The sequence below is a fragment of the Kalmanozyma brasiliensis genome (assembly GCF_000497045.1).
Source record: "Kalmanozyma brasiliensis GHG001 unplaced genomic scaffold PSEUBRA_SCAF2, whole genome shotgun sequence".
Taxonomy (NCBI): domain Eukaryota; kingdom Fungi; phylum Basidiomycota; class Ustilaginomycetes; order Ustilaginales; genus Kalmanozyma; species Kalmanozyma brasiliensis.
The window spans coordinates 567,551-594,015 of NW_015961959.1; the positions used below are offsets into that span (position 1 = coordinate 567,551).

General features: G+C 60.3%; 6 protein-coding genes across 6 annotated transcripts; 3 read left to right on the forward strand and 3 right to left on the reverse strand.

Moving 5' to 3' along the window:
* Window positions 1-265: 265 nt before the first annotated feature.
* Window positions 266-5,749, reverse strand: PSEUBRA_002710 (uncharacterized protein; the record flags this gene model as incomplete). The annotated part of the gene is made up of 1 exon (XM_059464881.1): window positions 266-5,749. One exon carries the CDS (start codon window positions 5,747-5,749, stop codon window positions 266-268), a length of 5,484 nt encoding a protein of 1,827 aa, XP_059320702.1.
* A 965-nt stretch (window positions 5,750-6,714) lies between these two features.
* PSEUBRA_002711 (Proteasome component (PCI) domain protein) lies at window positions 6,715-8,156 on the forward strand (the record flags this gene model as incomplete). Its single annotated transcript, XM_059464882.1, has 2 exons — window positions 6,715-7,506; window positions 7,593-8,156. 2 exons carry the CDS (start codon window positions 6,715-6,717, stop codon window positions 8,154-8,156), a joined length of 1,356 nt encoding a protein of 451 aa, XP_059320703.1.
* Window positions 8,157-8,261: 105 nt separating this feature from the next.
* PSEUBRA_002712 (uncharacterized protein) lies at window positions 8,262-9,401 on the reverse strand (the record flags this gene model as incomplete). Its single annotated transcript, XM_016437113.1, has 1 exon — window positions 8,262-9,401. One exon carries the CDS (start codon window positions 9,399-9,401, stop codon window positions 8,262-8,264), a length of 1,140 nt encoding a protein of 379 aa, XP_016292611.1.
* A 525-nt stretch (window positions 9,402-9,926) lies between these two features.
* Window positions 9,927-13,097, forward strand: PSEUBRA_002713 (uncharacterized protein; the record flags this gene model as incomplete). The annotated part of the gene is made up of 1 exon (XM_016437091.1): window positions 9,927-13,097. The coding sequence occupies one exon, from the start codon at window positions 9,927-9,929 to the stop codon at window positions 13,095-13,097; it is 3,171 nt and encodes a 1,056-aa protein (XP_016292612.1).
* A 4,872-nt stretch (window positions 13,098-17,969) lies between these two features.
* On the forward strand, window positions 17,970-19,766 carry PSEUBRA_002714 (Transcription regulator HTH, APSES-type DNA-binding domain protein; the record flags this gene model as incomplete). The annotated part of the gene is made up of 1 exon (XM_016437092.1): window positions 17,970-19,766. The coding sequence occupies one exon, from the start codon at window positions 17,970-17,972 to the stop codon at window positions 19,764-19,766; it is 1,797 nt and encodes a 598-aa protein (XP_016292613.1).
* A 675-nt stretch (window positions 19,767-20,441) lies between these two features.
* Window positions 20,442-26,213, reverse strand: PSEUBRA_002715 (Protein kinase domain protein; the record flags this gene model as incomplete). The annotated part of the gene is made up of 1 exon (XM_016437151.2): window positions 20,442-26,213. One exon carries the CDS (start codon window positions 26,211-26,213, stop codon window positions 20,442-20,444), a length of 5,772 nt encoding a protein of 1,923 aa, XP_016292614.2.
* Between the last annotated feature and the right edge of the window lie 252 nt (window positions 26,214-26,465).

Genomic DNA, 26,465 nt, shown 5'->3' on the forward strand with positions numbered 1-26,465 from the left:
ATGACGTCCTATACCACCGCCCCGATGCGTGTATGCCTTTCCGAATTCGAATGCTTTCGAACCCTTGTCTCATTCCAGTATGCGATTGTGCGAAGTGAGCTTGAGAAGCTGCTGTGGAAGAAAGGTCCATGTGAGGTGGTTGAGACGCCGTGGAGAACAGTGACATGCTACACGCTTGGCGAATAACACACGAACGCACAAACTCAAACCACACGGAAAGCGATGCGGATCATCCATTTGTATTCACCACGACCCATCCGTCAGACTACCACAGTCCGGAACTGGACGAGAAACCACCGTAACCTGCAGCGCCAAACTGGTCAATAGGACCAGCGCTGGCGCCTGCTGTGGGGTCGTACTCATCGATCGGCTGCTGCTGCTGCTGCTGTTGCTGTGCCTGCTGCTGCGCACGTTGCTGAGCCGTGAACTTGGACGGATTGAACACGCTCGCCGCAGGTCGCAGGACGCTACCGGTGACGCTGGGCGTGGTTGCCGAGGGCCACTTTGGCGAGTCGTTCTGCCCGTACGCGCGAGCGTTGTAGAACTGGTTCCGGTTGGACGAGAACGTGGCGCTATCGTCCAGCACGCCCAGGCCGTCCATGCCACTCGTCTTGCCACCAGACGTACCACTGGCGCTGGTGGGGAAGAGCGAGTAGCTCGCCACGTTGCTGCCGAGGTTGGCAGCGTGATTGCGCATGCCGCTGTACGGCGAACCGGGAGCGGAACGGGCCGAGGTAGCCTGCGAAGAGTACTGGTTGTACGACGAACGGTTGGGCGTCATCGACCCGCGATCGTAGCTCGACATGGCGTACAGAGCGTCGGTGGTCATGCTCGAGACGTTGCCGGCAGCAGAGCTGCCGTAGCCGCCGCCGTAGGCTCCGAAAGCACTTGAGCCCAGTCCGTTACCACCTTCTTGCTGCCGCTCTCGCGGCGAGTAGGAGGACGTCTGGTGGTTGCCATAAGCTCCGCCATTCAGGGACGAGTAGGCGTTCGAGGCCTGCTGCGATGCCGTCTGGTACTGCTGACCCGTCTCGCGAGCACGTGCCGCAGCAGCGGCGGAAGCGTCCATACCCAGACCAGGACTTCGCGAGGTGGGATCGAAGCCATTAGATCGGCTTGTCACCGGCGAAAGGTCGCGCGAGCTCGAGTTCATCTCATGCTGACTGCGCCCGTACTGTTGGTACCGGTTGAATGTCGAAGATGCCCACGAATCGCCGCCCTCTCGCTGAGCCCTCGCCCGGCCGTCATCGGCACGGAGATCGTGCACGCTCATAGGCAAGGCCGAAGGCAAAAAGTCGTCGCCAATGTCCCTGAGCGAGTTCTGCGTCTCGCCGGCGTGCGAGTTGGTTGCCAGCGACCACACGCTCTTGATGTGATCGCGATCGGCCAAGTTCGACGAGCGAGTCTCGAGGACAGGGAAGGTGAGCGAGCTCTGGCCCCAAGTGCCTTGCGTCGACATGCTAGGCGAGGGCAGCATCGAGCCTCCGCTGGCGGGTGTCTGAGCTTGAGATGCTCGGGTGGAGCCAGGAATGACAAATGGCGATAGGCTGCCTCGCGCGCCTCCTGCATCGGCCTTGATCTCGCTGTTGACCATGAACGACACAGGCGAAGGCGTGTTGACTTTGCGGTCTTCGTAGAAGGCAACTGCGGCGTTGTTGGCTCCGGATCGACCCTTGATTCGGTAGCCGCCGGCAGAGTTGTGCGAATCAAATGCGTCTGCGGAGTAGCCGTTCTGCGGATAGTCGAGAGGACCCAGCGAGCCAGGCGCTTGTGCTGCGGCGGATGCTGTTGCATTGCGAGCAGTTCGGCTGCGGTCATCGTACGCAGACTGGGGCACTCCCGACATGAGCACTTCACCAATGATGGCATCCGTTGTGGGATCAAAGTTCTGTGCTCGGCGATTTGCCGCTGGCAGGGCAGCCTGCATAGCGTCTGTACCGTGAGGCTGGATGACGGTGGCGTGATGGCCAGGGAGGCGTACCTGAATCTGACTGGCTGGAAGAGTGCTCGAAGCCTGAGCGTCGGTTGCAGATCCATTGCTGAGCCCTGTCGCTCTCTGACCCTCGGACCAGTAAGGCGTCAAATCGAAACGAGCCTGCTTCCTGGATCCAGCGCCCTGCGAGGCGATCTGCGATACGATCGAAGGGAGTCCGCGAGGCAGAACGCGTGTTGGAAGCTTGACCGGCGCGATCACAGTACCGCGATAGAAGCGCTTCGGAAAGAGCTGATCGTCGCGCGAAAGCGTCTTGATAGAGAGATGAACCAGGGGCGGATCCCAGGTGAGAGGATACACAGCTCGGCCTGGCGCTTTCATGGCTGCCATCCTGGCGAACAGCTGCTTCTGCTGATAGCGGTTGAGCTTGGGTTGAGGACGTGAGCCTTTCAACTGCACCACGAAGCGGTTCCATGCGGGTGGTGCGTCCTGCGCGGCCTCCGAACGTGTCTCGAGAGCTTCCTTGCGGACGACAGGATACAGTCGCACTGGAACAGGGGCCAGCACAGGCTCTGCCACCTTGATTGGTGCAGGAGGCGAGGCTCGGGGCAGTCGTGCTTGCGCTGCCGTCTCTCTTGGCTTCGAGAGGGACGCCTTGCTGGCAGTTCGGTCTTGTACCGAGGGGACCGTTCTCTGCGTCGCTGCGATACCATTCTGAGCTGGCGCGGCCTGGTGACCGCGAGTCTCAGTAGGCTGAGGCGCAGGAGGCGACTTGACGGGCCTTGCAAGGATAGTCTTGGGTGCTTCGACGGCTCCCAGTCTTGATGCAAGATCCCTAGGTCGTGCTTGACCGTCCCCATAGGGCAGACCAGATGTGGCCGCAAGGTCGAGGACATTTGCGCCTCTTTGCTGGTGCGGGCTCGAAGCCTGCTCTCGCTGATCTCGTCGAATGGCGAGGCGATCGTCTTCGGGGATTGGTCTTTGCTGCGACGATACGACCCTGCCGTTGCGGTTCTGCTCGAGAGGACTCGTGACGGTCGGACCAGCAGTAGGACCCGTCGGCATCGTCGTGGTCTGTTGCTGGCGTGACCTCGGCGCAGCATTGTCCCCTGCAACACGCTCTGGACGCGCGGTCCTCCATGAAGCTGCGCTGTCTGCCGGTCCAGTCTTCCTCGACACGTCGGCGCTGACGGCGGTGGTGGCGTTGGCTGCTTCTGCTGCTCGCCTTTCGGCTTCCCTCTGCGTCTCGGCTTCTTTCTGCTGCTGGGCTGCCCTGATTCTCTCCTCGATGGCAAGAGCCTTTTGACGTGCGCGTTCAATCTGAGCGAGTCTCGCCTGCTCCTCCTCCTCACGTCGCTTTCGAGCACGCTCGATGGAAGCGTGAACGTCCTCCTCAGATACTGCCGCAGTCCGTTCGGGCGCAGCCTGCACTTGGTGCTGAGAGTCCATTGCGTCGGCGGGTGGCTGGCTTCTGGTCTGGGCAGCCGCTTTGGGTCCCCACGGCGCTCTGCCCTGGCCGGCTTCGCCCATCTGGGGCCTCGACTGAGACTGATGAGGAACCGGCTGATTTGCTACAGGGGGCGCTGCTGGCTGCGCAGCAGGATCGCGCGGTCGTCGTGTCTCCTCGTACGAGTGAGATGTCTTACGACCTGCTGGATCAGCCGATTGAGCAGGAACGGCAGCGGCAGGACGCAGGTTCTGTGCGAGGTGTGGAGGCAAAGGCCTGTTCGTTTGCGCGGTGGCATGACCGTCGCCGGAGCCTGCGACGAGGAGGTGGGGAGGCAGAGGGCGACCATTGCTGCTGGGAGGCGCCGCAGCTGCTGGCTGAATCGGCGCTGCGTTTCTTTCGCGGATCGCATGTGGAGCAGCCCGCGGCACGTCTGGCTGCTGCTGTTGCTGCTGCGACTGTTGCTGCTGCTGCTGCTGTTGCTGCTGTTGATGCTGTTGATGCTGTTGTGGAGCAAGATGCAAGTCAGCAGGTCTCGCCGCTTCGAGAGCTACTGGGGCCGCTGCAGTGGTCTGTTGTGGCTCAGCAGACGGAGCTGGTCTGGAAGGAGCACTTGCTGGCGGTGTCGATCCTGGGTTGAGCGAAGCCTGACGCTGAGCAAGCGGTCCCCAAGCTCTCACAGCTTGCGTCGAAGCGGCCTGCATGGCTGGCGGAGCCCCACCTTGATCCTGTCGTCCACCATAAGGCGCCGCGCCAGGACCTGGCCGGCGTTCTCGGCCGTACGAGAATCCTGGCGGGTCTCTGCTCTCGATTGGCGACCGCAACGAGACGGAGGCTCCCGTGGTAGGGATGATGACCTTTTCGGCTCGTTGCTCGGAGCGCGAGGGACGGCTTGCGGCCTGCACTGGTTCGCTCGCAGCAGGAGCGGCCATCTCGCGGTTCTTCATGGGACCCCATGCGGGCGGCGTGGCAGCCGCCGGTGGTCTCGCACGATCCATGGGAGCGGTGGGCGTGGGCCGTGCCGCATTGCGCTGCGGCCAGCTGCGGTCGTGACTGACATCCTTGAAGCGCTCGTCCTTGGTGACAGGGGGGCCGTCGTCCTCGTTGCCTCTTGAGCCGTCGTTGGAGGTTGGGATCTTGTACTGCGTTCCGTCTCCAAACTCGACCACCTCGCCAAGGAAGCCGCCATCCTCGTCTTCCATCTCGTCCCAGTGCTTGCCGGAACCAAGAGAAGCGCCTCGGAAGCGGTCGAGCGCCTGGAGAGCCGCCTGCTGTCTGGCGGCCTCGCGTGCGGCGGCGGCTGCTGCCTTCTCCTCCTGCTCCTGCTTTGCTCGCGCGGCTTCGGCGGCGGTGGGGAAGTCGGAAAGGGTGTTGACGCGATTGGAACTGGGATTGGGAGACAGACCTGACTTGACGCCAGCCCAAGGAGCACGGCTGACATTGGCTGGACTGGGAGCTCGCAGCGATGAGCCGAGCGCTGCGTTGCGAAGACCAGGGCTAGCTCTGCCGTGGCCGGAGCCAGAATCGAGGCCAGCGGAGCCTGGTCGGGGCGAGTCCCTGCCCATGCTGACGAGTCGCGGCGAAGCAGTGGCACCGACTGTGGAAGCTGCTGCCGAGCTGACGGACACTTGCGAAGCTGGCTGGTTGGCTGGTCTAGGACTTTGGGTAGCTTCCGCCGGTGCAGAGTCCGTGGCGGTGGCTACATTGGCGGATGTTGATACATCGGCGTTGGCTGTGGAGGCGGGGGTGGGCTCACCGGCTGGCGTAGGCTGAGAAGAGGAGGTGGGTTTGGACGTCGGCGTTGCCGGTTTGCTGGTTGCCCATCCTGCTGGCTGAGGCTTAGGCACGCTGGACAGCTTGGCAGATGTCAGACGAGACGAAGCTGAGGGCGATGAAAGGCGGTGCGAGGGCAGCGGCGAGACGGAGGTGCCGAGCTTGAGATTGGCTGGCGAAACAGCTGCAGGGGCGGGCACGGCCTTTCCAAGGAAGCGCTTGTTGACATTGAGCGAGGTGAACTTCTTGGCCGGTGCTCCTGCCGCCTGAGATGTAGAAGACGATGTTGCTGAGTTGAGTGGTGCGCCATCGTCAGCGTGCGCGATCTCTGCACCGTGCTCATTGCGATCCTGAACAGCAGTCAAAGCCTCGACGTCTTGCTCGGATCCCGACGCAGCGATTGTGGGCTCGGATACTTGGTCATTGGATTCAGATGCAGGAGTTTGTTGAATCGGCTCTGTTGAAGTTGGGTCTGTCTGTTGCCCTCGGTGCGTCTGGGCTACTTCGGAAGAGGGTTGGTCCGCATTACTGGGCACTTGTTGGTCAGATGGAGGAGGACTGGTGGCAGCCACCTCTCCTGCCTTTTCCTCGCTCATATGTGGGTGCGTTCTGAAGACGTCGAAAGTTGACCAATGGTCATCAAACCGAGCTGCGAGCCGGTGAAAAGAATGAGAGCAGGGTTGTCCAGATTATCGAGATGCGTAGGTCCAAAGAGAGATAGCTCGAGTGAGTGGCGGTGTGAGATGCAGCAGCCTGGGCTGTGTCGATGGTGTTCCGGATACGATGCAGCCACAAGATTTGAGGCCAGGGTCACTGATTCTCTGTGCGACACGCGCAGAAGGCCGACTTGAAAGGATCGGCGCGCTCTGTTCGGCAGTCGTTGGCGAGTCGGAAGGAGTGTGCGGAAAGAGCCGGGGGTTGCTCGAGCGGAGTAGGGGATAGTGTGGATGGAAGATATGCTGGCTGAGCAGCCTGGATGACGAGGAGAAAGAGCGATTGAGCGAGTCGCTTTGCGCATCTGGGCGACTTTGTCAGAAGGCCTTTTGGGGTCCTGTCCGCCTGACCAGACAGAGGGCTAGCCTTGCCCGCACATATTGGCTCGCTCGCGCGTGTCAGACTGTGACTGAGACCCTCACAGGCGGGCTCAGCTGGAAAAAGAATACGAAGGGCAGCAGTCGGCCAAGCTCGACCGACCAAAATGGAATTGCAGCTGGGCAGCCTGACAGGTCCCACAATTTTCGACTTGCTTTTGCTGCTGTCTGCTGCCTCCTTTTTCCTTTTCTGTCCCTCTTCGCGCGTCTTCAACGCGGCTCGCCCTTGCCTTGACGGAACCGATCATCAGCCACTTGCACCCTCCTCTCAAAGCCAAATCGAAATCGGGGTTTGAGTCAAGACACGCCAGGGTCCTCGAGAAGCTTTGACCCACCAGCCAAGTCAAACCTCCACCTCGCTCGAGCGCTGGTGTAAGGACCGGCTTTCATCACTCCCCCTCGACCAAGCTCGACCATCTTGAAAAGCTTCGAGTTGGGACTGCAAGAGGTGCAGGGACAGCATAGACGCCATGGCGGCGCTGCAGCAGCATGTAGCGTCCATCAAGAACGCCTACTATACCCAGGACTCTCGGTCTCTTCTCGCTGCCTTCCGCCTGGACCCAACCATCTTTTCTGCTCTGCGGGCCGACTTGAATAAGGATCCTCGTCGCGATCTCTCCACCTGGGTACTCAACCAGATCCCAGTATCAGCCGCACCAACTGACTCGGACCGCTTCCAGACGCTAGTATCCGACTTTCTCTCCTACATTCGCGATCATGCCCCCCTGCAATACGCCTCACCAACCAGCGAGCCTCCCTACCCAACCGACTGGGAACGAGCCTACGATGCGTGGGCGCTCGTCTACTCGCGCGCCTCCACCTTCTTCTCCCTCCCCGACACCACCTGGTTCATACCTACCCTTCGCTTCTTCGCCTCCAGCCTCGTCACGCTCGCCATGGCGGTAGACCAACGCACCGATGCAGTGCAGAAGCGAAAGACCACCGATGCAGCAGGACGACTTTCCAAGGCAGCCGGTATGGCGGGTAACGATCGATCGCAGGCATTGGGTTCCGAGACCAAACGCGCCGCCGTCCTCATGCTCGCCAATCTCAGCTTCAAGGCGTACTTCAAGCTCAACAATACAAGGCTGTGTGAGACGGTGCTGGGCAGTGTCGAGAACGCTTTGAAGGTGAATCGCACTTATGCGAGGAACAGTGGCATCAACGATGAATCGGGAGAACAGTGCTATTCCAAGGCCGATCGTGTCACCTATAGGTACTACTTGGGTCGCTTGCGTCTCTTCCAGCACAATATCAGGGCTGTAAGTGCCAATTCAGCTTCAATCGCCTTACTCGCAGCAGCGACGTGATCCTAATTCTTCTCTTCATGTGTCTTGACCGTCATCAGGCTTCGACACATCTACGATGGGCATTTGACAACTGCACTCTACGTAATCTGCGGAACAAGCGGGCCATCTTGATCCCACTCGTAGCGACATACCTCATCTTGGGTCGATATCCCTCGCCGGCCTTGCTGGACGCAGCCAATCTATCGCCCGTCTACGCTGGCCTGACGCACTACCTCAAAACTGGCCAAGCGGCATCGGCACTGGACGAACTGGACCAGCACATGGACTGGTTCCGAGTGCGCGGGCTCTACCTGATCCTTCGCGAGAAGCTGCAGATCAGTCTCTGGCGCAATTTGGCGCGCAAATGTCTGCTGCTCTCGCAAGGGTCCTCACCGGCCACATCGGCGCCTCCGACGATGCGTCTCGACGTTCTGCTTGCCGCAGCACGGGTGGCCTGGCGCGATGACTCGCTGCAGCTGGAGGACGTCGAGGCGATCGTGGCGAGTATGATCGATCAAGGCTTCATCAAGGGTTATGTGTTGCACTCGAAAGGCGTGCTGGTGTTGCAAAAGGGCCCGCACATGGGTTTCCCGCCAATATGGAGCGTCTTTGATGCGCGCTAGCGACTCACAGATGCACGCAATCGAAGGCTACCAGAAGATGCGTGTGATGGATGATGCGTGTGACGGTACAAGTACAATGATGAAGATGCTGACACGAAAGGCGGCTCAGTAGTCGTCGTCTGAGCCCTCTTGACTTCGGGCAAAGCCGAGCGACGGACCGCTGCGACTTCTCGCACGGAGAGCCGACACGGCGTCCTCGCGAACACCGCCTCCACGGAAAGCCTGGCGCGCGGTCGGCTGCTCCGTCTGACGAGCCTGCTTGCCACCCTTGGCCTTATCGCCCTTATTGACCAAGTGGTAGAACTCTCCCCCGGGCAAGAACGCAGGGTCGTTGAGTCCCAGCGGATCGTCCTCGTTCTTCTTCGTCTTTGCGCCGTTGCCCTTTGTAGTCGTCTTCACAGTACCCTTCTTGGCAAGCGTCCGCTTCTTGAAAGCTCGCGCCTTCGCATTCGGCAGCGAGACGGAGGGGTCGAGTGGGTCAGGTCGGGCGACCGTATCGAGCGGCTCTTCGGGTGAGTTTTCGTCTTGGTCGTCGAAGCTCGTCTTGTGGCTGGTGCTGGTGTTGAGAGCTCGCAGCACGGTGCCGTCGCTGGTGCGCTTCATCGGCATGCCGTCTCGCCCTTTGACGACGCCACCTGCTCGCTGCTTCTTGCGCTGCAGTCGTCTTTCCTTTTGCAGCTTGACCACTTCGTCTGCTTCCTCCTCGGCTGAGCGCTTCTTCAGGATGGATCTCGGTGCTGCGACCGGTCGAGCGAAGACTTCGGCGAAGAGCGAGGGGTCGAGCCGATTCGATGGGCCAGGTTCGTCTGCTTCGCTGTCGCTTTCCTCCACGGCAGCGTCGACGATGGGCTCTGGTGCATGGGTCGCCTTCAGGCTGAGCTCAGCTGCTTCTGCCTCCTCCTGCTTCTGCTTTTGCTTCTCCAACCTCTTCTTCTCGGACACAGCCTGACGTTGTGCCTTCTCGGCCTTCTCCTGCGCCTTGAGCTTGGCCGAATCCTGCGAAGCCTGCCGACGTGAAGTCTTGTTGCTCACCACCTCGATGGGTGCATCGTCGTCCTCCTCTTCTTGATCCGAAGCACCGTGGGCCGTCGCAGCTTCCGGCGCTTGTCGTGTGGCCTGAACGTCGTCCTCGTCATCATCGTCGAACGAGACGTGGTTCGAAGCAGGCTTTGCTTCAGCGAGCGCTTTGGAGATCTGCTGCTCCTGCAGCTTTTGAGCTTGTCGCTGCCTGCGTGCTGCCACCATCGTTGCTGTGCGTTGGCGGTGATGCTTCGGTGGTGGAGAGGTTCGAGGAGGTTTCGCTGCAAGGGTTCGAAGAAGTCTTCCAAAAAAGCAAATTTGGCTTAGTCACGCTGAGAGGTACGCGAGCTCGACTCGGGTTGCGGAAATTCACGCGTCGATGCGAAAGCGGACAGAGAGGCGCAGAGGGCGGCCGAGCGCTTCGAAAGCGGAGAACAGAGAGACTTGGACCTGGTCAATCCGTCCGTGCCGCACATGGAATGGAAGAGGCCAACCAAACCTTTCTCACACACCATACCCATCATCGTCCTCCTTCACATCTTGACCACGTCTCTCGCAGTCACACTGACACGCTCATCAACTCTTCCCGCGCTCCATCCGATAAAGTCCGGAAGTCTGAGCCTGCTGCGCTTGCTCACGGACCCTGGCGCATCCGCACCCGCACCCGCACCTACCCATCCGCCTCGTTCGCAAGCTTGCCGTACCACCACGCGGACATTCATCTGAGCACACCTCGCACATCTCTTCGCCATGTCGCAGCTTGGCTCAACAGAGCCGGCATCGGCCTCGCTCGATACCAAGCCATCGCTACCTCCAGCCAAAGTGCCCACCGACGACGAAGCGGAGGAGGGCGAGATTCTCGACGAGGAAGAAGGCGAGATCTCGGAGAGTCGACCCGATGATGCTGATACTTCCGTCTCCACACCCGCACCGCCCACATCCGCTATCACTCCTCAGACCGTGGAGCAGCCACCGGAGCAGGCTCCCAGCGCACAGGTGCTCGCTGCGCCAGCGGCGGCCGTTGAGAGTATCCAGCAGGAAGATGAGGCGCAGTCCGCACCAGCAGCCTCCGTCGAGGACGTGACACAGCCAACCACGCAGGCATCGCAACCCACAGAGCAAACAGAGGCAGCGGCCGAAGTGGCCCAGCTTTCTGCCGCGGACGCCTCCGCACCCGCCGCTGAGCCGACCACTGACGCAGCAGTCACCGACCCCGTCCCTGACGCGGTCATCACTCCCGCACCCAGACCAGCAGAACTCCCGACACAACCCCAAGAGCCCGTCGAAACGACCACAGCTCCGCCAGAGAACGCCGACCCAGTCACACCCAAGCTCACCGAGGCACAAGCACCCCTTTCTGACGCACCGGTTGCTGCGCCGTCAAACACACAAGATCAGGCCATGGAAGATGCACCCGCTGCTGCCAAAGATCTCGCTTCGACCGAGCCGCAAGCCGATGCTGTTACCGCTGAGGTAGCTCCGACAGCGGACGAGCCGGCAGACATGGATGTCGACGAAAAAATCGTCATCCAAGCACCGCCCACCAACGAAGCGGTAGAGTTCACCGCGGACGTCGGGCAAGACGCCATGCAGGTGGACAGCACCGTTCATACGCCTGCTCTGCCCTCGGATGGGCCCGAGACCCCTGCTGCGCCCACTGCCGCTCTCCCGGCCGAGGAACGCGACGAACCTGCAGCTTCCGTGGATGAGTCGGCGATCGTCAAGAGCGAGCCTCAGTCAGAGGCGCAGGAGCAGCCACAGCTGGACACTGTAAAGGACGTAGAAGTACCCCTCGCAGGACCGGTCGATGCCCAGCCACAAAGCGTCGAGGAGCAGGCACAGAAGGAAGAAGCAACCACGACCACACTCGATGCCCATCCCGAACCACAACAAGAGCAAGCAGCGCCCTCTGCGCCACTCGAAGGCGACGCACCTTCCACTTTGGACAGACCGCGATCCGAAGAGGTCCCATCTCGCTCCACCGTCGAGCGGCCCGAGCGATCGGCATCTCGCCCCGCCGAGTCGCGCTCCACGAACCGCAACTCAGCCGCGCCCAGCTCCATCCCCGGCCGGGTCGAGCGGGAGCGCACCAAAGACCGTTCCCATCCTCCATCCGAGCGATCTCAGGACCGAGAACAACGGGCGCGCGAAAAGGACCGTCGTCGGGAACTGGAGCGGCTCGAGCGCGAGCGCGAACGCGAGCGTGAGCGCATCCGCGAATCCGAGCGCGATCGAGAGATGATGATCGCGCGGGAGAACGAGGAGGCGCGGCTGATCTGGCTGAGTCTACCTGGCAACGATCATCCGCAGTACTATACGGATACGGACTCGGACTCGTGTTATGGGGGAGGTGGGGCGTTTGGGGTGGATTTGACGGATGAGGAGGATAAAGATTTGGATCCGCCGCTGCCGAGGACGGCGCAGGAGTTTTATCCGCCGCCGACGTATGGCGAGAGGAACTTTGATGATTTGGGTTATGGCGGCAAGCGGAAGAGGGGGGATGATGGGGATGGGACTTCGTCGCGTCGCTCTCGACACGGGGCTGTTCCTGCTGCTGAGAGGTTCGCGCCGTCGACCGCGCCACGCGACGCTCACCCGTCGACCATGATCAACATCGACGACTTTCCCATCCCGGACTCGGACGTTCGCGGTTCGCCCTCCGACCGTCCCTTCACCAGCCAAATCTCCCGTCCCCTCATCCCCGCCCACACCCCTTCCCACCACGAAGACGACGACTCCGCCTCGTCCTCCGACGAAGAGTCCTCCCGCATCGCTTCTGAGCGCAAGCGTCGACACGGCCATCGCAGTGGCAACCGGGGTAACAAGCTCTCCCGCGAAAAGGGCGCCCGCTGGATCCGCCGCGGCAAGCTCGGCGGGTTCACCGAGATGCGCATGGAGAAAGAAATCGGCGATCGCGTGCGGCATCGCGTCGAGGCGATGCAGAAGGACAACGTGCGTGCGCTGCTGTCTGCTATGCCTGCGGAGGATAAGGCGATGCTCTCCCAGTTCCCGGTGTTGAAATCCGGGTTGATGCGGGATGGAGGAGAAGGGTTGAGGGACGGGAAGGGTCGACTGTTGGCATCGGACATCTCGGAGGCCGCGCGGATCGATGCGGTTTTAGGGCTGGATGGGGGCAAGGTGGAGCGGGAGGAGCATCTGACGTCGACGTCACTGGCTCCGACTTTGCTCAAACCGGCGATCACGCCGAGACAGGTGTTGACGAGTCATACGTTGAGGCATACGTTTAGGAACCCGCACATTGCGGCGTTGGGCAAGACTGCGTTGGATCTGATCGAGAGCGAAGGGGTGGTGGGGAGGGCGGTGGGGAGGTGTTGGGCTGCGATGGAGCGAGGTGGGTGGAACGAGGATCCTGAACCCAAAGGTGATGAGGCCGACGAGGACGGTGCTGCGAATGGGATGGATGTCGAAGAGGACGAGGGGGCAGGTACGCTGTTCGGCTCGCCCATCGACAACCCGGCGCTGTCGCACCTCGATCGGCTGTTCGTCACCAAACAGGGCCTCGCCATTCCAAGGCTTGACGATGTTGGACAGCCCATCTTTGTGCCCCCTTCACCAGCGACCCAGGCCGCCCGCACGCAAGCCGGTGTGTCCGAGGAAGCGGCCCACGAGGCGGTGATCGAGACGACCCTGCTGCCGGCCCCCGAGCAACGCTCTATTGTGCTAGCAGCGCTCGAGTGCCTGCACGACCTCGCCGCCGACTCGCGCGAGTACGTGGAACGTCTCGAGGAGGTGCGCTCGAGACTCGCTGCGGTCAAGAGGAGACGGGCGCAGGTGTGGAATGCCGTCCGACAGTGGGCGCTGGACAAGGACGTGGAGGCGGAGCAGGGGAGCGGGGCGAGGCTGGGCGAAACGGTCGCTGTGGCTGTTGCCAACGGCGGCTCGCCGAGGAAGAGGAAGTAGATGACAGGCTGTATCAGTATGCTTTCAGCAATCTCATGTTGTACGCTGCATTCGTTTGACGTGAGACGGTGTGTGCCGCACACGTGGAAGCAGGGACACATGAAGGGCTTGCAGATGGTCGTTTCATGTGGGCTGCTCGAGGCTTGCATAGAAGCAATGACAGAACAGAGCGTGATCGAGCATGGAGCGGGCCTGCATGGAAAGAAAGCAGCGAGATGAAGATCTGTGTGGGCAACAAGCGCTGTTGCTCCTGCATGCACGGTTGCCTGCCTGCCACCGTACAGCGTACAGCGGCACGGCGAAGCGCGCATCTGCTGCGGCACAGCATGTGCATCGATCACATGTCACAAGCAGGGCTGCGATCACCCTATAACGCTCGAACTGCACTTCGCAGGCGCTGACCTGTCAAACAGCAGGACACTGCAGGTGCGAGAAACGTCTGTTGTTTTCTGCAGGGTTTTTTGTGCATAATTTCGAGGCTCATTTTTTCGGTACATTCGATTAAAGCTGTCAACAAAAAAGGTGTGACCCTGCCTTGTCGATCACGCACGGAAAAGAACGCAAAAGCGAGGCCGCACTGACCAGCTGCTGCCACGCCTGCAGGTTCGGGTGTGACCCGCGTCGCATTGCATCAAGACCGCGGATTTAGCCGAAATTTGTGACTGCGTGAAATGCAAATGCGTGATTCGTGGTGGAACAAAAGGGTTGGCGGCGAGATGGCTGCCCGCCCTGCCCGTGCCGGCAGCGATGACCCGTCCATGCCGAGCCAAGTGCGGTGACAGCACATGCAGGGGTCACAATGACCAGCTCGTTGGTGTGGTCGCAGCACGTATGGGGGACCTCGGTCAAAGGGGCAGCCGGGCTGTGCTCTTATTGATGCAGGAAAGATCAGCTTCGGGAAGAGGCGTGTGGTCGATCAGGTGGGCCACGGCCGCATCCGAAGCTCGGCCACCAAGTCGCTCCAGGTGTCATGGCCTTTTGTCATTATGGTGTGCCGACGGAGGGAATCGTTCCGCCCTAGTGTATGACTGAGCCTGATTCGGCTCGAGCGAGAGAATAGCGACACCAATCTCGCTCTTCGGCTGCTGTTTTGGAGATTTCACGCTGGGTTCAGTTGGATCCGCAAAAGAATCAAGGGATTCAGGAGCTTCCGAGATCACTGACTTGTGAGTCATGGACAGCCGAGTGCTAGGGTGGGAATGTCCGTCCGCGTTTGGATGGGCACGCGATAACGCACGCGGTCCCAGGTGCCTTGTCGGGCGGGTCAGACCGTGTTTCCGATCAACCAGCTCTCACGTTGCAAGCTTTGCAACTTCATTTCTCTTGCAGGAGAAGCAGATGTTCGACACCGTGCTCTTTGCATTGGCATCCTGCCTTTTGTGGGTCGAGAAAGGTTCATCTCGGCCGCGTGCCGTGGAAAGACCTCCCTGTGTCTCTCTGAGGCGAGTGGGAGCTTCATTGTGCTAGTACAGAGCTGGCTGCTGGCTGCACTCCGCAAAGCTCGCACCTATTTTCCGCCGACCTGACCAGTGAAGGCAATCGCAGCCGAATCTTTTAGGCGCTAGTCCACGCTTTTGCTTCTCGTTGAAGCCTCTCTACCGCGTCTCGGCGACAAGCAGTGAGTTCTTTGTCTGGCAATTGTGGTTGGCCCGCGTGGACTTTGCGGAGTGTATCTGCAACAGAGCTAGGCGAGTCAGCTCGGTCCTGGCTGACTTTGACAAGCGAAGTAAAAGGAGCAGCAGGAAGGAGAAGCGGGCCGAGAAGGGCGAGCGAGCGACAAGGGCCAAATCCGCAGGAAATCTGATCGGTTGCGTGCTGACCAGACAGTTACCGGTCAACGTCGGAGCATGCAGGGTCGAGTCCAAAAAGCACCCAATTGCATGAGTGCGTCTTCTTAAGCGTCAGGAAAAGTCGCAGGGGCTGCGGCACAGTTCTGGTCGCGAACCAATTCGTTTTGGATTCCGGGCCGCGTTATCCTCGACCCGAACGAGCAGCAATAGCAGCAGCGAGATAAGGCATGGGGACAGCCGTGGCAGATCGCATGAGAGGAGCCCTAGCGCTCTTCGGCTCTTGTTGTTCGAGTCGGCGGAGATTTGCGAGACCAAAACCACTTCTTCTTCGCTCGTCTCAGGAGCGGGACTGCGGAGCAGTAGAGCCGAATCAATTCGATCAGTTAGTCCGTTCGTCGCTCGCGATAAAGTCCGATCATGGCCCTGACCGCGACCCCGACTGCCGCTCCTGTTGGTCGTTCGTTTTCCATGGCCGTGACAAGGATGCTCTGCCTCTAAAGCTGTTCATCGTAGAACTCGCGGTGTGTAGCATCATGGGATGCCTTAGAAGGCATGGACGCAAAATCCAAGGCTGGGGCAACCAGCTCGGTCTCGGCTAGTCCGGCTTACTTTTTAGTTGACTGGACGAGGGGTCGGCTGGAGCAGCGAATCAGACTCAGACAAACAGAGTTGAAACCAAAAAATTTCTTCTTTCTTCCTCTCGTACAAAGGATCCGCCGTAAAAGCCTTTTTGGGAAAGGTAAAAACGAAAGCGATAGGCAGCGGGAAGAGCGGCTCGGCGCCAAGGCGTAGCCAAATTGCAACTTTCGGCCAGCCAGCACACCGCTGTCGCCTTGGGACAAGAAGTGACCGGCCACGGCCAACTTGGCACCGACGAATAGAGTGCTAGCCATAGACTTCGATCACAAGGTCGTTGCCTGGTTCTTTGCTTGTCAGGCTGGCTCGGTCCTTCTCCTGCTTGAGGAGCACAAGAGGCAGCCCATTGTCGACGCCACGATACAGCTGCGAGGGCGTAGTCGATGACGGAAAGGGGCGTTCACAGACAGGTTGCTGGCAGATCTGAAAGGATCGAAAGGCTTGAATGGTCGGGCTGAAAGTGCGTGTGACTGCAACTCGTGCTGGTGTTCAACTTTAGCCACAAGAAAGGCAGGCGTGTGACTTTAGAGAAACTTGTATTCAAAGCGAAGAGTTCAGGGTTCAAATTTGTAACTTTTGGGCGTTTTTAGAGGCGGAGGAGAGACGACCGGTTCGGTACGCAACTCAGACTACAACTTCGGCTGGAGATGACTATCTGACACATTCACCCTCGTTTTTCAGTGTGCTCTCTCGTTTCACGCTCACCGCGCTAGCCACACGGCCAGCTGCGTGGGTCTGTCGAGGAGCGAAATGTCCGGGACAAGACCGTATGCTGACTGTTGGCCTTCAGATCGGACGAGAGAGAGCTCTCGGAAGCGGCCGAAGGGGCAAAGGGAGGGGGCCAAGGTTGAGGCTCTGTAGCGACTGAGACAGGCATGGTGAGTTATATTCAGGCAGAGCAGACCATCGTGGCTCGCCCTTTTGCACTCTGCACAGACTTTTGGACGTAGATCCTTCGCCATGAGAGCTCGAGCTAGCTAGTGCGTGCATGCGTGGCGTGCGTGGGTGCGTACGCGTGCCCAGGTCCGTGTGGCAATGCCATCGTTGGCACACCGTCTGCGGCTTTGCGCTACAACGGAAGAGAGAAAGCGAGCTAGGCCAACGCACAGATTTACGAGGCAGAGTGACAGACAAGTTGACCGCTGCAGGGCCTTATTTGCTCTGTGCTTCAGTCCAACACTTTGCGGCAGACAAGCAGCGGCAGCGGGAGCGGCGTAGTCGAGCCGAAAGCGAGCGAGCCTTTTTGCTCCTGGCCGAGCCACCCTCAAAAATTCTTCTTCCTCAAGCCCCTCTTGGCTTCGTGGCAAATCAATGCAGTGCAGAGCACACGCAAGGCAGATCAGCCGTGACAGCAGCCCCTCTTGGGTTTTTGGCCTCTTCTTGACCGTGTCAAACTTTATCCTCTCTGCGCTGAAGGATTCGCCTTTTTTTTTTCTTCTTCTTGTCCTTCTTTCAATTTTGAACTCTGACTGATGAAGTGACCATCTGATTTGACTGACGGACCGAGTGACAGTTCCTTGTGGCTCTGGCTTTTTCTTCTTCTTGTCGCTGCACCTGCAGCTGGTTGCTGCTGCTTTGCACCTGCGCCTGCGCCTGCGGCTGCCCTGCGCTGCTGCTTTGCTGCTTCTTTCTGCGTTTTTTGACGCTCCTCGTGCTTCTTCCCTCCCCTTGGGCTGGCCTTCCTCTTCGCTGCTGCTGCTGCCACCGACAAGCAAAAGGGCCATCTGCAACCTGCGTGTCTGTTTCTCCGGTCGCACCCACTTCGCTCCCCCTCTTCCTTTCACTTCTTCCATTCTGCAACGATCCCATCGTCCGCATCCCCTCTCGGTCGTTCTATCTTCAATCGTCTTTGTCCCTTCATCGTCGAAGGCGCATCTCGACACGTACATTTCGTCGTGGTCAGCATCTGGCTCTCGATCCTCGCGGTACCGCTTCTCTTCAAGACTCGATCGAATCTGCCGTCGACGACGCGACTCGGAAGGCCATCGCATCTTCTTCTCTTCCCTTTCAACACTTCTTGACGTGTTCCTTCGACTCGAAGGTCTCCACCCTGTTTGGACGATCGAGCGCTGACCCAGTGTCTGCGACTTCTTGTGACACTTTCCGACACACCATCTCGGCTTGGATCACCCCATCCTCTGCATCGCAGCTCGAGCATTCGGTCTGCTTTGCTTCTCATCCCCGGATAAAGTCAGTTTCGTTGGCCTTGTCAGGAACAGCCTCTCAGGATCACCCTGTTGTCAGGACAGGCCCCAGACTCCTTGCGTAGCCGATTGTGCATTTAGCCATTCGTCTCCTTTCTTTGGTCGCACTAGCTTGCATAGCTCATCTCCTCAGGCAGGATACTCATTAGTTCTCGCCTATCTCACGCACCGTTAGGAATCCCCGTCTCCCCGCGTCGCAAAAAGGCATCCGTTCCTCCTTCCTCCTGCATCCTTTCTACATCATGTCAACCGCTTCTCCCCTCCACCACGGACACAGCAATGGCAGCTACGCCAACTCGCCCGCTCCTGCCGGCGTGACCGGCAGAGACGCTGGCGTCACCGCAGCTGCCGTCGCTGACTCGGCCGTTCGATCCGGCTCGGTGCCTGCGTCCGCTTCTGGCAGCGCTCCCGGCTCCGCCTCCGGCTCCCTGTACGGCGAAGGTCACGCCCACCACGCTGCTCACCACCACCACTCGGGTCACCACGCCCATTCACATGGAACGCTGGCCAGCCCGGGGGTCAATGGTGGACACAGCTCTAGCTGGTCTCCTTACGGCTACCCCTCGGCTCCCGTTTACGGTGGCAGCCCCAGCCCTTACGGCCACAATGCCTACTCACAGTACGCTAGCGGCTACGGCTATGCCAACGGCGCGACTCACCACGTCGCCACTGCTCCCACCACGCCTTCTGCCACCGGTACCACCTACCATGCTGGCGTCAACGGCATGATGATGCACCACGGACAGCACGCTGGCTACGGCTACGGCAGCCACCACCTCGGATCGCACACTCCTACTCACACTCACAGCCACTCGTCCGCCTACTTTATGAACGGCGACGGCTCTCACAGCCACCTCAATGGCTCGACGCACCTCTCCTCGCCCTCGTACGCATCTGCGCCCCAATACTCGACCCAGCTGCCCCTTGCTGGCCGACACCGCGTCACCACCACGCTCTGGGAAGACGAAGGCACGCTCTGCTTCCAGGTCGACGCTCGTGGCGTCTGCGTGGCCCGCAGACACGACAACAACATGATCAACGGCACCAAGCTGCTCAATGTCTGCGGCATGTCGCGTGGCAAGCGTGACGGTATCCTCAAAAACGAAAAGGAGCGCATCGTGGTCAAGGTTGGCGCTATGCACCTTAAGGGTGTCTGGATCTCGTTCGCGCGTGCCAAGCAGCTGGCAGAGCAGAACGGCATCGCCGACGCGCTCTACCCGCTGTTTGAGCCTAACATCCAGTCGTTCCTCTACCACCCGGACAACTACCCCAGGACTGCGGCTGTCATTGCTGCCGCTCAAGAGCGACAGGCTCAGCGCCAACGCGCTCCTGGCATGCCAAGCCCCGGTGCCAACGGCACTTCGCAAGCACCTCCCCTCATGCGTGCCAACACCACCCCTTCCAACGCTGACACTTCGGGGTTTGGTAGTGGGTTGAGCAGCAGCACCAGCTGGGCCGGCTCCCACGACCAGGGGCACACTTCTGCCCCGACCACCACGCAGCCTTCGCCCTCTTCCATGCACAACGGCACAACCATGCACATGAGCCTTTCGGGCCACGGTACTTCGTCGCCCACGTACTCATCGCAGCAGCAGTACCCCATGACGGCCGCGCAACAGCTTGCTCGTCCACCCGCCGGCGATCGACGTCAATCGGCTCCCATCACGCTCAACGGTGTCAACCACGCCGGTCACGCAGACTACAGCGCTACCAACATGGCGGCTGCCAACGGCGGTCTGGTCAACGGAGCTCGCAAGGTGTCTGGCTTGAAGCGCTCCTGGAACGATGCCGAGGACCTCAACGGTTCTGCTACGGCCTCGCCCTCGGAACGCGACATGCAGCGAAGTGGCAGCGGTGGCTCGAATGGCTACAAGTTTGAGGGCGACGAATCGCACAGCCCCGACACCTCGGATGACCGTTCGGCCAAGAGGAACAAAGGCATGCCTCAGCGCGGTGGCGCTGCTGCTGGTACCATGCCTGCCATGTCGAACGGCATGCTCATGGGCGTCGGCAACGGCAACGGCATTCACCACGAGTGAAACCTTGTCAAGAATCAAGCAGAGGAAGCTCCCCCTTCAGGAACAAGTCAAACAAGCGCTCGTTCACTCCGAACCCCATACCAGCATCTGCATCCCTATCAACGCACTTACTCCCATCCACCCAACACTAATCAACGGAAAGCTGGCCCCATAAGCTCCCTCCTCCTTCGTCCAACATCATCATCATCATCGTCACCTTCAATCATAGTCACCATCATCTCATCGTCACTTCGTCAAAACAATATGAGCTCGCGCTCGCCTTGTGTCAAATACAAAAAATCTGGTTTTCGATCTGTTCTTCATCTGTCGCGTGCTGCACTGTGACGGTGAGATTGTGAGAAGCTAAGCGGTTCCTGCGCGGTTGAGGCGGGCCGTGTTGAGGCGGGCTGCACGTCACGCGGCCATCAGCTCAGACAGATGGTCCAGCCGTTGTTCAGCTCGCGATCACACATTGACCATCCGTCTCAGCAGGTCGCTGCACAAACGAAAGATCAGAAGAAAAGTGATCGACTGCGCGCCCCATCGAGGGGAATGCAGGTCGGGATCAGGTATCATATTGGCGCACTTTCCGCTCCGGTTTCCTCTTTCCACTTGCACTTTCCGCTTGCTTCTTCCGCTTGCTCTCTTGCCTCCCCCTCCCTCCCTGAGTCTGCTTGGTCTGCCGTTCCGGGTCGGTCATCGCTGGAGACTCCTCCACAGCGCGCTCTGCTGAAAATGCCATCCGTCATCGGGGACGCTGAACACGTGATCCAGCAGTCGTTGCGCCGTAGGTCGTTTGGCAGGATCGACCTCGAAGCAGTTCTTCAGGAAATGCGCCGCTTGCTTGCTCAGCTTGACATCCGATGGGATCGGAGGCGCCTTGCGTTCCGCACCGATCTTGAACATCGCTTGCACCGCCTCGTCGTCGCTCCACGGTCGACGACCGGCAAACATCTCCAACACGACGCAGCCGAGAGACCAAATGTCGATCTTGGCACTGTACCCCTTTTTGCTGAGCGAAACCACTTCGGGCGCCATCCAGAAGATTGATCCTTGCAAAGACATGTTTTCGACATTGCCGTAGATGTCGTCCGACCGACGTACCGTGCCAAAATCGGAGATCTTGCAGATGCCCTCGAAATCGACCAGGATGTTGTCCGCTTTCAGATCGCGATGCAGGATGCCCTTGCTGTGCAGATACGCCAAGCCGGACAGGATCTGATGCAGGAACGACTTGATCGTGGGCTCTTCGAACTTGCCGTGCTTGCGCAGGCAGCTGCCGACCGACCCACCGGGAACGTACTCCAGAAAAATACTCAGGAATGTCGTCGTCTCTTCGAAGCCGAGGTACGAGACGATGTGCGGGTGGTCCAGGTCTTTGAGTGTTTCGATCTCGGACTTGAGCGCGGCGACGACGGATTTTTGGCGCGAGTCTTCGCGGTCGCTGGCGGTTCGGGGCAATTCGACTTGCTTGACCGCAATCATCTCACCCGTGGTTGCGTTGAGCGCCAGGTAGACGCGGCCGTAAGTGCCCTTGCCGATCAGGTCACCCTTGACCCATTTGAACACGGGTTTGGGCGACGCCGTGTCCGAGGACGGCGACTCGGCTTGCGTTGCCGATGCAGGCGCAGTCAGCTCTTGTCCGGGCGTCATCTCGACCACTTTGGTGCCCCATAGCTTGGTGCTTCGTCGACGAAGGAGGCCGTCGCCCGTTCCGGATCCCGGTGCTGCGGGTCTCCTGTCCATGATCTTCTTGCGGTCCTGTGCGACGAGTCGGATCGACTTCTTGTGACGGCTGCGTTGGCCGAACGCCTGCTGCGGTCCAAGGGACGACACGCTCGGCGGGCTGGAGGCAATCTCGGCGGGGCCGTCCGACCGCGGACTGTTGACCATGGGGCTCTCGGGGACAGCCGCCGTGTCCAGCAGAGGCTTGTCGAGGTCGTGCTTCGGGAAGAAGTCATCCAGGTTCTCGTACAGCTGCTCCGGCGGGGGACGGAACGCCCAGTCGTCGTCTCTGCGTGCGAACGAGTTGCTGCGCGTGATGCCGCCGCTGTTGATCGCCGAGGAGAGATGCGAAGAGCTGGTCCGAGGAGAGCTGCTCGTGGGCGGCAGATCCGAACTGACAATCGTCGGACCCGTGGCAGGATCGATCGTCAGCTTCAACTCGGGCCTCGTTGACAAACCAGACGATGTCTGAAGCAGGGTGCCCTCGCCCGGCAGCAGGGTGCCGTGACTCTCCGAGGACTGCTCGTCATCTCCGCCCAGCCGCAAGGGCAGACGCGGTGCGTTGACGTCCGAGTCCAGTGGCTGCGCCCATGTCCCAGACTCGCTCTCGTCGTCATCAAAGTTGCCAAAGGATGCGACCGTGCCATTCTCCTCCGGCGCCAAACTCGGGCTCGAGGCGCGCGGTGGCCCAAATCTGGACGACGAGGAGCCTTCCGTGGTTTGCGGTCGTGTCGGTCCTGGCGTGCCCGAATCCGCTCTGACCGTATCGCCATCGCCGCCACTGCTACCGCTGATGGCAGTGCCAGACACCGTGCCCTCGGCATTCGGATCGATGGAACGCCAAAGCTGGGCCCATTCGCCAGCACGCAACGTGTCCTCGTCCTCCGACTTACGCACGTGCTCGCCGAGCGCGCTGTAGGCGTTCGAGGAAACTGGACGGGACGGATCGGTCGGCGTCGTGGCTGACGAGTCCGGGAGACGAGGCAGAGGGCGAACGTGCTCAAGTTCGTCGTCGGCCAGCTCTCGCTCTGCATTGCCAAAGGAGGACCGGGGCTCGCCATTGGCAGGTTTGGCCGAGATGGGTCCACTCTGGGAACTTCTCGCCGAGGTTGGGGCACTGAACGAGTCCTCGATCGAGGTGCGACTATTGCGGCCCTCAATGGATGGGCGCCGGTGCTGAGAGCTACCTTGACTGGAGAAGGACGAGCCAGATGAGCGCTCGGATGTGTTCGTTCGCACAGGTGGATCTCGCCGATGACTTTCGGGACCCGACATGGCGCCTGCCGAATGGGGCTGCTGCTGCTGGTACTGCTGCTGAAATGTCGGTCCGCGTCCTGCCGACGAGCTTGCGGACTGTGGCCTCGCTTGTGGACTGGCAAGGCCTGGAGGGGAAGCAGCGTAGCTGTCGTGTGCGCTGCGCAATGGCTGTGTCGGAGCTTGGTTGTGAGGATAAGGGTGATGGTGCGGTCGCGGCGAGGGCTGGTGATGCGGGTTCGGTACCGCAGATCCGTTGTAGCTCGGACGCTTCTGCATTTGAGGAGCTCCCGGTGCATTGGCGTAGTTCGGCATGCCCGTGTACTGACTCTGCTGAGCAGGCTGGCGCGGATCGCGAGGGCCATAAGAAGGACCCGGCGGGTGGGCATGGCCGGTTGGGTAGGGATGGCCTGGCGATCCCATCGGAGTATGACTACGAATCACTTCCTGTGTTCGCAAAGTCTGCTGCACCGTCATACCAGGCTCCAAGCGGCCGGCCTGCATCTGGAACTCGGAAACCTGTCGTGAGCTTGACGCGGGGAAGTAGCGCGTGGCGAAAGGGTCTTCGCGCGTCCGATACGGAGAAGCCACCGCTGGGTTGGGTGGACCGTAGGGTCTGTAGGCAGGATGTTGATGCATGGGCGGTGGCTGATCATGGTAAGAGTACGGACGCGGCGTGAGCGAAGCCTGCATTGCGCTGGCACTCATTCGAGGATCATGGCCGTGATACGTGTTGAAGTTCGGGCCCGGACCAGCAGCTCGCGTTCCAAATTCGTTGCCATACCCTGGACCCATGGGCCGAGACACGGCTTGCCCGTATGGCTGGGTTGCATAAGCCGGCTGTCCGGCGTAAGAGGGAGGTGCGCTGAACTGAGGGCGGCCCATCATGTTGGGAGGACGCGCTTGCATCAATGGAGCAGAGGGCGGAGGCTGACCGTGGAAGCGAGTTTCCCCTTGTCCTTGGCCAGCATAAGCATTCGGCAGAGGCGGCGATCGCATCTGAGGGGTACTCGACATCCTCATTGGACCATGGTCCTCCATGTGGTGACCGCTGGGAATGGCCGCCTGCGCACTGCGATTCCGCTGCAACAGACGAGGATCAGGCCCCGGGACGGGCTCTACGGTCGCTCGTCCGCTGGGCAGCATTTCCGAGCTGTATTGTCTGTGCGAAGAAGCACCCTCTCGAGCGCCTGGGCCAGCAGGAGCTGCGGTAGAAGGTCTCAAGATGGCTGGTGCTGGATATCGGCCGTCCCGATCCATGCCGGCCTGCTTGCGTACTTCAGCCTGCGTCGTCATCGAAGGCACGTGGGCAGTGGGCTGCACGGCTCGATGCAGATCGTCCATGCTCTTTGCGTTGTGCAAGGTCAAGGCTGGCGTCCCCTGCTGTCTCGCAAGCCCGCGAGCGCCGTCGTCGGACCGCTCTTGCCTGTGGCCAGAGCTGTTCGCTGCAGATGCGTTAGAGGATCGCTCGCCGTAGAATTCCGAGTCGGGACGGGATGTCTCAGCGTCATGGTGACTCTGACGGCGGCCTCCGCTGGCAGCAGAGCCTGGAGCCGTAGGGACGTTCGCAGAGATCGAGCTGGAGCGCTGGGTGACCACTACAGAAGGGGCTCCCTCGCTCGCTGAGCCACCCTGCTTTCCGGACGACTCATTTGCCGAGCTGTCGCCCGAGGACGCAATGGACCTACGATCTTGCAGTGCACCTTGGGATCCAGCATTCGAGCCAGATTGCGTTGGCGAGCGCAAATCATCCATCGGCGGAGCACTCGGCAGAGCTCGTCTGGCCGTAGCTTTAGATCGCGTCAGGCTGCTTGCTGAATTGCGATTGGATCCCTCGTGGCTCCCGTCCGCGCCGAACATCTCGGGATGAACCAAAGCATCGCTCATTGAGCTCTTCGAGGACTGACTCTCCGTTCGGAAGTGCTGGCTCGTGGCCGAGCCATTGCCGGACGTCCTGCGAACGTCGTTGAGCGCCCTTGGCGACACAGCAACCGAAGTTGGAGGTGGCATGGCTCGCACCGTCGAATTGGACGGCGGCGCTGTTTGCTGCACCAAGAACTTGAGCGTGCCACGATCATCGCCCATCTGTAAGCACAGGACGAGCAGGACATCGTCACTGACCACAGGACCGGACGCTTCCGATTGACCGATCTCGGTGCGGAACAATTGGAAGCTGGCGTGATCTGCGTCGTAAAGGTGGAGCTTGGCAAACATCCTTTCCTTGATCGCGTCCGCCGAGTCGACGCCCGAGATGTCCACAACCGAGAATCGCTCGTTGTCGTCGGTGACTTGAATCAAAACACGTTCGAACGCGCTCGAGACCCTTCGTTGCGCGGCGGAACTTCTTGACCCACTGGCTACTCTGGGCGAATCGCCAGAGGTCGAGCCCAGACCTTGCGAGCGTGGCGACTCTGCAGCAAGATACGGGAGCTCCTCCCTCTCTTCTTGCTGAGCCGCGCTGGGAGACGGCAGTTGCGCGGAAACGGAGGAATATGCAGGGGCCGACGGCGCAGGCTGCGACGTGGTCAAGTTCGCTGGTGTCTCTCCACTCGGCGTCGCCGGGGTACGGCATTCGGACTCGGTGGTTGTCGACAGTGCGGGGGACGGCTGAGATGTGAACGATTCGGACGGCGACCTTCGGGTGGTTTCGAGCGTCTCGACCAAGTCAGGATCCAGTCCGAGGTGAGGCGAGGTTTGACTGGCAGAGCAACGGGCGTGCGAAGCTGAGGTGGGGTGCTGCTCCGAGGTGGCCGTGCGCGTGTGGTGGACCTTACGTCCGATACGCTCCCAGACGTTGCCAACATGTTCCAAGACGCTGCTAGGCCTCCTTGCTTTGCTCGCGGAGCTCTCTGCGTCCTGAGACCTGAAATTGGTGGAGATCGACAGATTGCCTGGAGAAGAAGGACGCAAAGAGGCAAAAAAGCCTCCGCTGCTCGGTGGCTTGCTGGACAAAGTGGGTGAGATGGGCGCAGTGGAGGAAGCAGGTGGGCTGGTCGCAAGTGTACCACCAGAGGACTGACGCGTGGTCTGGATATCACGGTTCGAATCGAGCGGCATCGGCGGCGACCGTGAGCTGGCAAGTAGGGCCGATTCGATGGGCGCACCCGTGAAGGTGATGGTTGGACTGGTGGCAGATGAGCGATTTGGCGGTTTGAAGTAGTGTTTTGTGAAGTAGGATGGCGACATGGAGCGTTCTGGGCTCGTGGTGTGGCCGTGATGAGAGAGGATCGAAGCTGCGTCTGCCGAGGCAGTCTCGGAGGGCGTGTCGCCGTTTGCGGCTGGAGCAGTAGCGTTGGAACTGGTGGAGCGTAGCTTGGCCATGTCCGGTGCCGCGGCGGTTGTTGAGCTGCGAAGAGGGTGCTGTTCCTCCGGCGACTTGGCATTTGCATTCCAGTTGAGATAGGAATCGGTGCTAGAATGCAATTGCCATTTGGAGTCATGGTCCGCGGCGCTGGGACTCGTGACGAGCGAGTCGGGATGGAACGACATGCTGGTGTCTATGCAATTGAGATGGAGGAGCCAAAGTTAGGGGCCCATGGGTCGCCTGTCCACGGAGAACACGGGGCGGACTGCGCCCCTGGGATGTTGGATGTCCTGTTTCCAGCAGCTCGGGCTAGCTCACGTGCTTTCGGTCGCCTCTAGAGCTGTGTATGTAACGACGGCATTCGTGAGCGCAGATTGGGGTTGACGATAAGGCGTCTGTGAGATTGGTTGCCGGTGATGTCAGCGCGAGGCTGGAAG